We start from the raw sequence: 13,342 nt of genomic DNA on the forward strand, positions 1-13,342 counted from the left end.
AAACAAAAGACACACAAAACAAGCAGAGAGGTTTCAGTATTTTCATTTCAATTCCTTATCAATAGATATTCCTATATCTACATTCTAACTTTGCACCACTGTTGTCCCTCTTACTAGGAAGGCCAGACGTAAGTAGAGAAAAAGTCGTATCAATGGTAAGAATAGTCTAGATCAGGGCTGTAACATTCTTGATGGTGGCGGGGAAGACTGCAGTGAACTCATCTGACTTGTGAACAGCCTCTCTTAAACACTTTTCGTAATACTCAGAAAAGAAACTTCGTTTCTGCATTGGATTTAGGCTGGTTTGGGCACTAATTGTTTGGTGTTAGTGAAGTAAATATCGTTAGACAAGGTTTATATGTACAGTAAATATTAATGCCAATGATATGGTTGGAAAAAATAAAGCAGCTTTCAGACACTCTCACTCTTGAATTATTCATCTTCTGTTTTAGGAGCACACAAGCGCATCCTATAAAAAGCAGCTGTCTGTTCTTATGACAAAGGAAACAATAATTATATATGTATTAGCATAACAGATTTTAAAACTTTAATTATTGTCAGGCTATTTTATGCAAGGCCTAGATTTAGAACAGAATAGTATCAATGAATGCTTTCTCATGTCAGCAGAGCCATAATTCATTCACCTGGACTTTACTGTTAAACATCTGGTACTACTGATATGAGAGTTGTTACGTTTCTGAAAGGAAAACATCACATGGTCACAGAAACAAGAAAGAAATTTTGAAGCCAAAATAAAGCAGAAAGCCATCTGCAGACAACTGCTTGCATTAAAATACGTTGTCAGTTAGCCACTAAGCATGTGCAAGAATCAAGAATAAGGTCCAAACTGTGACTCTGTTGCTAACGGCACAGTGATACCTGAATTGCCCTGGAGCTGCGGAAGCAGATTGTTCTGCCTCCTACACTTGCTTTTTGCTTTCCCCTCTTTCAGCAGTTGCTAGTGCTTTTTCCTTTTTTACCCTTTTCTGGGGTTGGTTTTGCCTCCTCACTCCCTCTTAGCCCATGACAGAACTGCCATTAACCACGCAGGCAGGCAGAGAACACAGCTACAGCCAGGCTGCTTCATAAGGTCAGATGCCTTCAGCACTGCAGCATCTGAACTGGGACCTCCTGTATGCACCAAATGCCACTGCTATCCCTGGTGGCAGTACCCAGTGCTAGGGGCACCCGAGTGCAGCAAACCTGCAGTACTGTAGATGAATATGTTGTACATTTAATAACAATATTTAGTAACAGTTGGTAAATTTATAACTGAATAAATTCTGGGAATATAAGATTCAGTTTATCAATTTTATCACTGACCTTGTAAAAATTATTTATTTTTTTAAAGTTCATTTTATTTCCATCAGGTGGAAGGGCAGTCAAGCCTTTTAAACGAATTATTTTCAAAGTGCGCTGTAGTCTGTTATGAAAAATCAATGGCTAAATTGTATGAACACCACCACCAGGCACAACAGCAAAAGGATGAAAACAATTTCAAATAAGGTAAGGTATGATGTGAGCAGACAGCTGTACTCCTGATTCATACTTGTGCATAAATCTACAGCTCTTTTAGGAGCCCAGAGTGCTTTGTTGAGATATAATGCCTAATTTTGAACTATTTATTCAGATGTTCAACTATTCAGCCAGTAACTCAGTACTCTAAGTCACCACAGTCATATTAAACTGGTACAAAGTAAGCTCAGTCAAGTCTTTAATTGCACAATACCCTGTGGTGCACCAATAAAATAGATTTTGAGTCTGCTGGCATACTTCTCAGGTTAGGAAATTATTTTTTATTTATAACTCATCACAGTGTTCTTAACTACTCAAGATTGCCCAGCATATTTTAGAGAGTATTCCTAAGAGGTCACTTGCTATAAAACCAATTGTAAATTTAGTTTCTGTATCTTCCATAATTAATAGCACTCCTGAACACTGAAAAGTAAAAATTAACAGACCTTCCTGTTTCTTTGTTTCTTCTAAGCTCCTCTTCATTGTTAGTTTGATATCTTCATCTTCGCTATCTGAACCTTAAATGCACAAATGAAACAGAAATTACACTTCGCTTCTAATAAAAAAAAGTTAACAACTCAACTGTAGGTTAGATTTGAAGAAACACCCTTGTTATGATCTGAAAATCAAGGTAAAAATACATCATAGTGGTAGTTTAAGACAGTAACTCAAGAGACAGTTATTTTTCAGCTACCTTCTTCTCTTTCTTCCCAAAATCTAGAAGCCGACTGCTTCAATTTGATATTATTTTAAAACAGTAACAAGAAATAATAGGTACAGAAGCTACTGTGTCTACTGCATTAGTTTTTTTGTAATAGTTATTAAAAGAGACATTACTCACTTTCTACAAAATGTATGAAGTATTTAATTATGAGAAGAAATCTTAGTGTGTCTCTGCCTACAAATGATTGTAGCTGTATTTTGTTGCCTAAACACTCCATATGAACAATGGAGTGCCATATCTCAACTCAGCAGTGCAATTCAGCAGATGTTCAAGTCGCACAGAAGAAAAATGTCAATACACTTAGTTTAATCTGCTAACTCATCATAGCCAAGCCCAGCCAAAACTCTGCTACCTTTCCCTTTCTAAATAATGCACTTCATGAGGCTGGTTTCCAGCTCCAGAATGACAGCTCTATTCTGAGGTATCTAGTAGGGATTGGTGTAGCCAAGGTGTGTTTTTTTTTTTTTTCATTTGTTTTAAACAGTCTCAGTAAACTACAGGTTAAAAAATAAACGAGTCAATAAGTCACATTATGTATACATTCTCCTGCTATAGGCTATTGCTATTTTGGGAGATGGTCTCTGTAATGAGGTCTTATAGTATTTGCAGTCAACTAGGTCTCCTATGGTCACACCAAGAGAAGCACTTCAAGGGAAGTGATCACATTTATTAGTACACCAATGTACTCCTGATTACGTTTACCAGCAAAGAACATTCCAATATGGACATCTAATTTACTGACTGTTGTGACTTATGGCATTTTAAATGACCCAAGTTAGGTATCCAAAGTGACAGGTACACTTTCTAAAATTTGCTTTCAAACCTCTGACACATATACCTTGTTCAAACAGCAACGTTGCTGACCTTCCCAATTCCAGGAATACAGACTCCAACAGCTGGTATCAAACAGATCAGAAGCCCACAAAGATGCCAGAAATAGCTGGATATACACTGCAGTTAAAATGGTCTTTCTCCTGTCACTTGCCAGACTGACTGTGAATCCTTTTTGGAGCTGCCTACTATCTCTGGGCAGAAGAGATACTATTCTTTATGTCATATTCTAAAGCAAACAAAGCAAAAGAAAGAAAAATCCACACAACTCGAAAAAGTCATTACAATAACTTATGAAAGGGAGGAAAAAGTGCACAAGCAGCTTCGCCCTATTAACCATCCTTTTAATCTTCCAGCCTGGAAGACATCTCAGACTGCTCTAAGAAGTTTTGTACCTGTTAAAGGCATAACAGTTGAAGCAATCACTCTCTAACTCATTTCTTGGTGTAAGTATAATGGAAGAACTGAGTTTGTGTGAGCAGTAAGGCATAGTACAAGAGGGTCTCTGGTTTGGTACCATTTCATATCAAAAAGCATTATGAGCACTTTTCTGAAGGCTTGTAGAAGCTTTTTAGGTGACTTGACAGAACGTGCTGCCAAACAGGCAAGGCAATATTCTTCTGACTGGCATCTTGCATAGATGGTTAAACAGCAGAGGATAGGAGTAGTCAGAAATCTAGGAGTTCCTTTCAGATAAGATCTAAAGAAGATACTTTTCCTGGAACTGGTTATGGAGTCAGTTAGCATTCACCACAGAAGCAGCCATGATGGCAACCCACTGACACGCTGTTGGAGGAAGCACTTTCCTGCTTACTCCTGGCTGCCCCAGCCCAGGCAACAGGCTAACTTGACACTTATTTTTCAGAATACAGCAGATCAGCAGCTAAATTGACTACTGTCAATTAGGACAGTTATGAATGCTAAAACAGGATTTGTAGATAGAATTATTATTTTAGTTCATTAAGAAAGTTTAATGCAGGCCTCATCTTGCTGAAATGTTTTGCTAGTCACACCACCTTAATTATACCACTGTAATAACACAGGTCACACATTCATATTGGAACAGAGGTATATGCAAACTGGCATGGAAAACATTTAAACATTTTTAAAACAAGCTGCCTGCCCCATGATTTATCACTGCACCTGATATGCAACAACTAAATACTACTCGATAGCTGTGAGAGACAACTTGTAACTCCCTGAAACAGGCCTGCGAGAAACAAGGACCAAGAAAAACAGCCTGCAAAAGGTAAGGGATGGCAGGGAGCAGAGGCCCTCCAAACTGAGAAATGTCTCAAACACTCACAAGTAATGAAACTATAGTCATGGCATGGACAGTGTGGAGTTTGGAGCTGGTAAGGCTGCCCGGATAGCACAGGATGCAGCTGGAAGAGGGAGCCCTGTGAAGGCAGGACAGTTCTGCTCTGATGCATCTTGTAAAGTTTCAAGGGCCATCTGTCTCGTAAATGACCTTTGCTTCATTATCCACAAAATGCATATTAAAGTTGATGCACCTGCATATGCTAATGAAGATAACAAGATCATGCTAGTTACATCATCGCTTGAAGCACCTTACTCCTCCAAATACCTGTAATACATAGGTATGTGGGTCAACCTAGGGGACAGACCCAAGGAAAGTGTGTATAAATTGAGGGGGGGCGAGGAATGAGATACAGAAAGAAAAAAGACGACATGAAGAAGCAAAGACATGAAGTGAAGATGACAGATGCATCCCTGAAACTCGGATGGGAGCAATGCAGGAACCTGGACTGGTGATCTCTATTTCTCTATTCTGTCTCTCTCTCTCTCCTTTTCTCCCTTTTCCCTTATTACCATTAAATAATGGTAGGCAGACTATCACTTGCCATAACTCGTTATATACATAGCCAATTATTATGTATCCAATTAGTACACAGTGAGAAATTAATAAAATGTCAGTGGATGGACTTTGAGACTTGTCTCACCATTGTCCTCTCCATTAGGGATTTATAGATCTAAGTCACTTGTCTCCCTCCTCTGAGCGGGATATTACGATAGTTACAATGTCACAGAGAACATGTTTGCTTAAAGCATAGTTGAAGACACCACTCCACTGACAGAAACTATGAAACTTGAAAACAATTAGTACTGATGATCTTGTGTTAGTTTGAGGGGAAAAAATATATTTGGAGTCAAATGTGGTTATGAACCGTATTAAAAGTCTCATGAGCTACTCTGTGCCTTCACAGGTCATTATTTGCAAGACTTCTCTCCCCTTTACCTGACTGTATTAACGCACATTCAACTTCCCATGGATTCTCTGAAATACTTGAGCTGGTGAAAGGTAACCTATTAAGAGGCTAACAAAGACCAAATCTTATTTAGCAGTTTTTTATGCAAAGGCTTGACAGCATACCAAGTTACACTGACTTTCTGTAATGAAAAACATCATTATGCTTGTCCTCAGTGTTCCCCCATCCCCATCCTCCCCAAGCCTACACAGAGCAAAAACTAAAGGCACAAAACCAGTAAAGATGAGAATTTTAAGATGTTCTTATTCCTGATTCCCATAAAGCCATATAAGACTGTAACTGTCAGAAGAAATGCTGTCTGCAGGCAAAAATCCTAGGCAGAAATGCTCCAACAAATATGGGGGCAGGAGGATGGAATTCAACTTCCTTTAGGGGCTAGGCAGCGAGAACTGTTAGTGTGGAACTCATCACTGGTCAAGCAAAGAGAAGGAAGGGCCAACTGATCGAACAGATACATTTAAGTCAGAAGACACCAGGCTGCTTTTCCACATGGGACAGGCCATTGTGCTTGATCTGGTGTTGCTTGTAGCATGTCTGTACCCTGTGACTGAACTCTGCTTTCAAGGAGATCTTGGGTTCCAATTAAGAATATACATGCAAGTATCACAGAATGGCTGAGGTGGGATGGGCCCTCTGGAGGTCATCTTGTCCAGTCCCCCTGGTCAAGCAGGATCACCTAGAGCCAGTTGCCCAGGACTTTGTCCAGATGGCTTTTGAATATAACCAAAAAGATACTGTACTGGGGAGCTCAGAACGTGACAGTTATGGCCTTACCAGTGCTTAGCGGAAAAGGACCCCCCTCCCTCAATCAGCTGGCAACAGTCCTCCTAATGCAGCCCAGGGTTCTGTCAACCTTCTTTAGCCCTGAGAGCACATTGCTGGCATATGGTCAACTTGGTGTCCACCAGGAACCCCAGGTCCTTTTCTGCAAAGCTCTTTTCCAGCTGGTTGACCCCTGGTCAGCATATATCGTTGCCTGGGGTTGTTCCTCCCCAGGTGCAGAACTCTGCATTTCTTGTTGAACTTAATGAGGTTTCTCTCAGCCCATTTCTTCCTTATCAAGGTTCCTCTGCACAGCAGCACAACCTTCCAGTGTATCAGCTGCCACCCCCACTTTTGTGTCATGAGCAAACCTGCTGAGGGTACACTCTGCCCCACCATCTAGGTCATTAATGAAGACATTAAACAGGACCAGACTCAGTATCGACCCCTGGGGTACACAGCTGGTTACTAGCCTCCAATTGGACTTCATGCCACTGATCACCATGTTCCAGGTCAGTTCAGCCAGTTTTCGGTCCACCTCACAGTTTGCTCATCTAGTCCACACTTCATTAGCATGTACTCCCGGTACTGCTGGCATCTTCTGATGATGAAGAGTAAATGAGAATGTTTGATTTGCAGAAATCAGGCATGCCTTGTCTTTCTTGTTAAAATCCTCAGCACATTCTGTAGCTCACAACTCATCTGAGGTCACAGGAAAAGCAATTGCCCAGTTTCTCAGTCAAGAGACCTTAAGATATAGCCTCTTCTCTAGTACATTTTATTAATTAAACAACTAAGAAACTCTGACCATATCTATTCTCTCAAAGAAATCCTATTGCTCACTATTGTCCACATGTATTGCCAAATTCCTGCTGGAAGAACAAAAAAAACAGGAAAGCAAATTCTGGATGAATATAGAGCTCAGAAAGATTAACCTTACAGATAGGATGAAATATAGGGAGTTTCTGACATTTCATGAGTCCCTCATTGAAACCTATTCTGGGAAGAGACTGGTAAACTTTCACAGAATCCAAGCGCCACCCACTGTCCTGACAACAAAGTGCCACAGCTTGAATTTGGATTAGCTGCCAACATGGCTCAGCATAATTCTGCCCCTCCACCCTGATATCTGGATCCTCTTCTCTTGCAACCTCCCCAGTTACCACTATCCCCTTAATAATTTCCATCAGGTTTACCAGTTCCTCTGTCTCACCAGAGACTTGATTTCTTTCTCAGTCCTCCTCCCTTGCTGCACAACTTCTTAATATACCTCCTGACTACTTCACACATTGTGCAGTCTCACACCCTACCTCCACTTCTCCCCTACAATGCTCATTCTCTTATTCTTTTCAGTAACTCCCAGTCTCAGCTGCCTCTTTCCTATCTCAATGTATGATGATGTTAATATCACACTTAACTCAGTGTCTCTCCAACCACTGACCCTTTTCCTTTTACAGTTGATGTCTTAAGTTTTAATGCTACCTTACCTTAAGAATACCATTAAAGTTACATCATTCAGGATCCTAGTAACTACTCAGCCAAAAACTTAAGAAGAATATCCCATCCTTAGCTTCACTAGCAATCACATTCAGTGTGTGTGATCATGCTGACTTTAAAATACTGTTACTTGGCTTCCAGAATCCTTTCCTTTATTCCTTCCTCAAAACGTCCCTGGAGGATTCTCCCTACATACTCTCCGCCAATACTTACTGCTCTAATTGCCGTTTCTTCATTAAGGTAACATCATCTGTAAATGCAAGTACAGCTACTCTCTGCTGAGGGTTCACAAATACACAAGACCTGTATTCCTCCATGCAAACTAAAGCTTCACTCTATATATCTCTCTCCCTAGAAATGCTCATTCATCTGTTCACAAGTGTAGCATGACTAAAAAGTTCTCAATCCCCAACCCTCCTCCAGTTGCATTTTTTGGAAACTGGCCAATACCATGATGGTCACTCAGACTTTCATTTAACCTTCATTTTAGACACCTCTCTAAAATTCACCACCAGATTAAACTAAACCTTGAGGATTTTTTTTGTATCATCTGAGTGGTGAGGTCTTCCCAGTTCATCTACTTGGCTACAACTCTTGTTCAGACTCATTATCTTAGGTCTTAATACATTGCTTTCTCCCTAGGGCATATACATATTTTCAAAGACGCACACAAGAGATGCCACTGACATACCAAAGCCAATAACAACTTCCTGTTGTAGCTAAACACAAGGTTACAACTCAAAGGTGACTTCCTTATCACTCCGTACTGCAAGAGGCTGTGGCCATGGCAATAACTGTGTAAATAAAGGAATAGATTCTTACTAGAGTAACTATCATTCATTCATGGTGCAGCACACTGCAGATGCTCATGCCCTTCACATTCAGCCCTCTTTGGACAGTGGGGGCTGGAGGCTGTGTCCTATCTTTAGTCATTCACAGTCTGTGTTAACTGAAGGTTCAGAAAAAGCAGAGACTGGGGTCAGATGTGGTATTCAAATTGGACCTCAGTACCCACAAAAACTTGAATACTGAGAAGGCAAGCAATTATGCTCAATGTCTTCTGTAAATTAATTCTTAACTCTTTTTAAATTCTTTTGCTGGCTGTATGTAAACCAGAAGCTTTTTGGGATAGTGGGGGCTAGGAAGCTTAGCAGCATTCATCAAAATGAAGCGAAATCCTGCTCTCCCAAATACAAACTCTCACAGAAGCTGCATTCAGCAGTATTTAAACTCTTCAGGCAATACTGGCAGACTGAAGATGCAGGCTGACAACTCCACTTGAGCACAGTAGAAACAAACCTTATGGGTCAGTGAAAGAGGTGCAACAGCTATTTGGCAAACAACATAGTATATCACTACACCATTGATTTTGACAGTCTCATGAGACAGTCTGGGTCTTTAAAAGAAATGAGAAGAAATACTCAAAAAAATTTGGTCCTCTTATTATTAAAAAAAAGTCTCTTTTACTTAAGAGCTCAGTCAATAAAGGATCTCATTTGAATAAGACCGTGAGAAATATAGGTAGCCTAAAGCCATCAACTTAACAAAAAATCACTTTTGTCAACCAAGAAGTTGTGGCATTCCTGTCAGTGGATGGGTATGATTGACCCCTAACCTACCATCAGCTTTGACAATTCTGTTCCTTACAAGTTTGACAGGGAATGCCGAGAGCCAAAGGACTCATGCACAATTCCCACCACCTTCCTGCTCAAAGTATATGTTGTTTGATTTTTTTTATAATGACCACATGCACAATTTAAGTGGGATGCACAATGATCAGCTAGCCAGTTAGTTAACGTTTGGGGCCTCTCAGTAGTGCCCATCACCGTAATAGTAAATTAAGTATTAATGTAGTAAAGGACATTGCTAGAAAGGTTAGATTAGGAAGCTTCTGAAAGCAAGACCAATATGAGAAAAATACTGGAGTATAATTTATACACAAAAAATAGTTAGCTCAGTCTTCACACCTCTGAGCCAGGATACAGCGGTGAATAAAGTTATATTAGCAAAGCTACCTAGGCAGGGAACTAGACTACCCTTATGTAGCAAAACAGTCATTCCCCTCTCCTCACCATCTCGTATCGTTAAGTCACACAACAAACTGTACAAGAAAGGAAGCCCCTACAGCTACATTGACTTAAACTGACTGCTTGCAAGTTACACCCCTCTTCCAGAGCTTCCTCCCCAAAACATGCAAAGCTCCCAAAGCAAAAACAGCCTCCCACATTAATATAGCTATAATTACATTAGAAGAGATCCATTAATCTAGGAATTTCAGTGCGCTCTACAAAGAAAACATCTATAGTGGGAATGCAGTGATTCAATGTGTAGCTTTATGGATAACTGTGGAGAGAAGTAATCTTCCCCCTTGAGCAAAATAAACTGCACTAGTGAAAATGATAGTTCTGTAATTAACTATGCCAAGAAATTTTACAGGTATTGCTGCTTCTGGCTGGGAATCACATCTCCATAATCCAGCTGAAAAATCTAGACTAGTAAATGCCTGGGGTGGCCAGAAACCTCCATAAGCACCTTTTCTGTATCAGAAGCACATAAATAAATTTCAGCTCACCACAGATAATTTTTTTTCAGGAAACCATTTAATTATCCTATCTTCCCTTTTCCATTTAATCATTCGATGCCAATTCACCATTCAGTGCTAGCACTCCAAGAACAGCAGCACCATGTGATAGCTCTCATACACCTGCATCAACACTAGCAGTGTATTTTTCTGAAAACAGTTTAGGGCTAATTCAGAAACAACTTTCTATAATATGCACTCAACTTACAAGTCCCCAAAACCACAACAAGAAGCCAGGAAAAGCAATAACGTGTCTACAGAGAAATGTCAGGTGTTCTAGGAAAACTTTACTTCAAGATATTTTAAAATACTGAGAAGTATTAAAACTCAGCTCATTTTCATGCAAAGGATACCAGAGCTGAGCTGTCTCAAACCTCTTTGATTATCCTATATAAAACCAGCGTGATCATTTTAGTGTACCATGAATTAGAATATGACATGCTAGAGAACTTAAAAGCTTTCATTGATATTCTTTCCTCCAAACAGATGTGTGAGCCACGTGCCAGTGAAAACATTAGAAGTAGCCAGGGGACAATCAGAGTTAAAATAGGCAGAGATATTTTGGGAAATAATGATGCTTTAGCAGGGTCACATTTGTTTCAGGCTCAGAACAACCACGCAAAGCAGATTTCAGTATAAATTGACAAATATGCACATGAGAGTGGTCTAAACAGCTTCTCTTTGAAAGGAGTTTTCAGACTGAAACAACAGTTTGTCTCCTGCTGTAATAAAGAACACAGGGAGGACAGAGTTTGTTACGTTGAATAAAAATGCTTAATTAGGTCTGCTTTTAAAGCTTGCTCCAAGCAAACTGATTTTCTGATCCATATTTCACTGAAGTACTAGGGCAATACAAGAAGCATCAAGCAACAGCTTGTGTTAGCAGCAGGTGTTCAATTCTTTTATCGCAAAAAACTATTGGTTTGCTGGAAAGACTGTGTTTAATGTTTACATTCTACCTTTTGTGGTATCTGAAATGCTATTTAGCAAAGCACACATCATGTCTCCTTCGATATGGTGAGGATTTAGGATGCGAGCTGATCGCTGGGTCATCTTAAATTGAGTTTCCAGTTCCAGGAAGCTTTTGTCTCCAGAAAGTACAGTGAAAGGAATTTGCTTGGGCAGGTGCTCATCCAGACGACCAGCCTGTATGGAAACAAAGTACCAGTGTTGAACTGAAATCACGTTTTTATCTCGTGGAGCTTGGCTAGTTTTTTGTAAGACGGGTCTTCATAGGAAAGTGTTCTACAGCAACTTGCCTCTGCTTTTATGGTCTGATGCATGCTATACGACTGTGAAAGGTATTATTTCAGCAGTCTGACACTGCATTTATTCTATACATGTGACAATAGATACAGAAAATGGCTACCAGAACAGTACAGATGGAGTATGGAACAAACTCCTAAAAAGCAGCATTTCAGAGACACCTCCATATAAAACAAGTCATCTGTGCAGAGCATTTTAAGAATCATGAAAAAGTGTAATGTAACATACAAACACTGTTGCAAAACATGCTTATATTGTATAATTAGATTCTCAAGTAGTTTCATCTAACTGATAAAGCACCATATTAAGAACATGAGTCCTCATGGCATTCCAGATTCTTGTCCTTCACCTGCACCTCTCCCAATCCAGCCAAAGCCCTAGGTCTACTAACAGAAGCACTGCTCTTTGTCAGCCCAACAGCCGAAACTGGCACCCATCCAACTCCATCTTAAAGATGGCTCTGGATTTGGGCTACTTGAAGCGAGAGGCAGGAGTTACATTTCTCCCTGAAACAGAAACTGTAAGAATTATGGGGTTTTATTCTTCATTTCCTAACCGGCTCCCTTCCCCTCCACAACAGACTGATGTACTATTTGGGCTAACATTTTATTCTTACAGGAAGAAGAAGAAAAAAAAAAAGTAAATCACTTAACAGGCTGTCTCCACTCAATTCAGTGAAAGGTTTATCATTCTTTTTAGTGGACATGGAAGTCACATGAAGAGAGTCTAAGCATCTCATCTGTAATTAGTACTTAACATCAACAGCAGATATCATCTGCCACTCTTCTCTGGGTGCAGAAACACAATAAAGAAAGCATGCACTAACTTACATGAACACAGAGAGCAAAGTCTGCTGCTTCTCTTCTGGTACCACAACGTGGATGAAGAAAGAAACATCCAATCCTCTTAAGGTAATTGTAAATTTTGCACTGCACTGGAGGTTTCCAGTTGCTGTATCCTCCTAAACAGTGAATAATAAAATAGAAAAAAAAAAAACAAGAAAAAAAGAAGAAAACAGAAATGCCCCCATGAATTAAGAATGCAAGAAACCAAAAGCAAAAAGAAATCTGTCTTTAAAGACAGAATTTATTTTGACCAACGTGAAAGCTAAAATAAACATAAAACCAAAATCCCAAATGAGCCCCCGTTCTTGGGTTAGAAAGCAAAAAAGGAAAAAGTAGATAGCCTAATCCTACACAAAGCCTCTCATTCAATTTTGCATTAATTTTTCTTCTAATCCTGAAAAACGTATCCTGTTGATATCATGTGTCTTTAAACAAGCATGTACTTTTTCCAGTTTTATGCACAGTTATGGTTAATGTGCAAAAGCAGAGGACCTCTGGGAATGTAGTACAAGAAATGCTTCTCTTGGGGAATCCTGTACTAATGTAATGTCCAAGATTATTTCCAACTGCCTGACACATCACATGTCAGAACTCTTTCAAAAGAAGATCCAAGAACTGGAGCAACAGCTGAAACAAATGCTGAAGTCCTGACAAACACTTGGATGCAGTCAAGGATAAGCAAAATGAGGCTACAACTGGGGCGGGGGGAAGAAAGTGCAGGAATTTTCTTAACAGTATCCTAGAACATGTAGTTACTGGCTAAGAAAACAGTTGAATAGAAACGAGCTGAGTAACAGGCCTACTACAGATAAAAATAATACCAGGCTGAAACAGGGTGTAAGGGAAAGGAATGGAGCAGCAAGTCTCTCAAGAAGAGAAGGGAAAAACAGAAGAGCTTACAGTTACTATGACAACATAAAAAGACAAACAAACGGAAGGACAATTTGAAGGGAGTGAATAAGAATTTCATGACACTCCCCATAGCTAAGAAATAACGGGTCTGCAATGGGAAGGAAAAAATGTTGCTTTA

The 13,342-nt window shown here is 39.8% G+C and overlaps 1 protein-coding gene across 5 annotated transcripts in view; it reads right to left on the bottom strand.

Moving 5' to 3' along the window:
- LOC141921335 (E3 SUMO-protein ligase ZNF451-like) overlaps positions 1–13,342 on the bottom strand; it is a 40,013-nt gene that overhangs the window by 1,500 nt on the left and 25,171 nt on the right. For 4 of the 5 annotated variants that reach the window (XM_074819854.1, XM_074819857.1, XM_074819856.1 and 1 more), the window contains 3 exons: positions 12,298–12,428; positions 11,161–11,347; positions 1,962–2,033 (listed from right to left, as the gene is read on the bottom strand). In XM_074819854.1, coding sequence (XP_074675955.1) covers positions 1,962–2,033; positions 11,161–11,347; positions 12,298–12,428 — 390 coding nt within the window. Of the gene's footprint in view, positions 1–1,961; positions 2,034–11,160; positions 11,348–12,297; positions 12,429–13,342 lie in introns of those variants that run through there. The other variant, XR_012622660.1, reaches the window with a different exon arrangement.

This window comes from Strix aluco, chromosome 3 (genome assembly GCF_031877795.1).
Source record: "Strix aluco isolate bStrAlu1 chromosome 3, bStrAlu1.hap1, whole genome shotgun sequence".
Classification (NCBI taxonomy): Eukaryota; Metazoa; Chordata; class Aves; order Strigiformes; family Strigidae; genus Strix; species Strix aluco.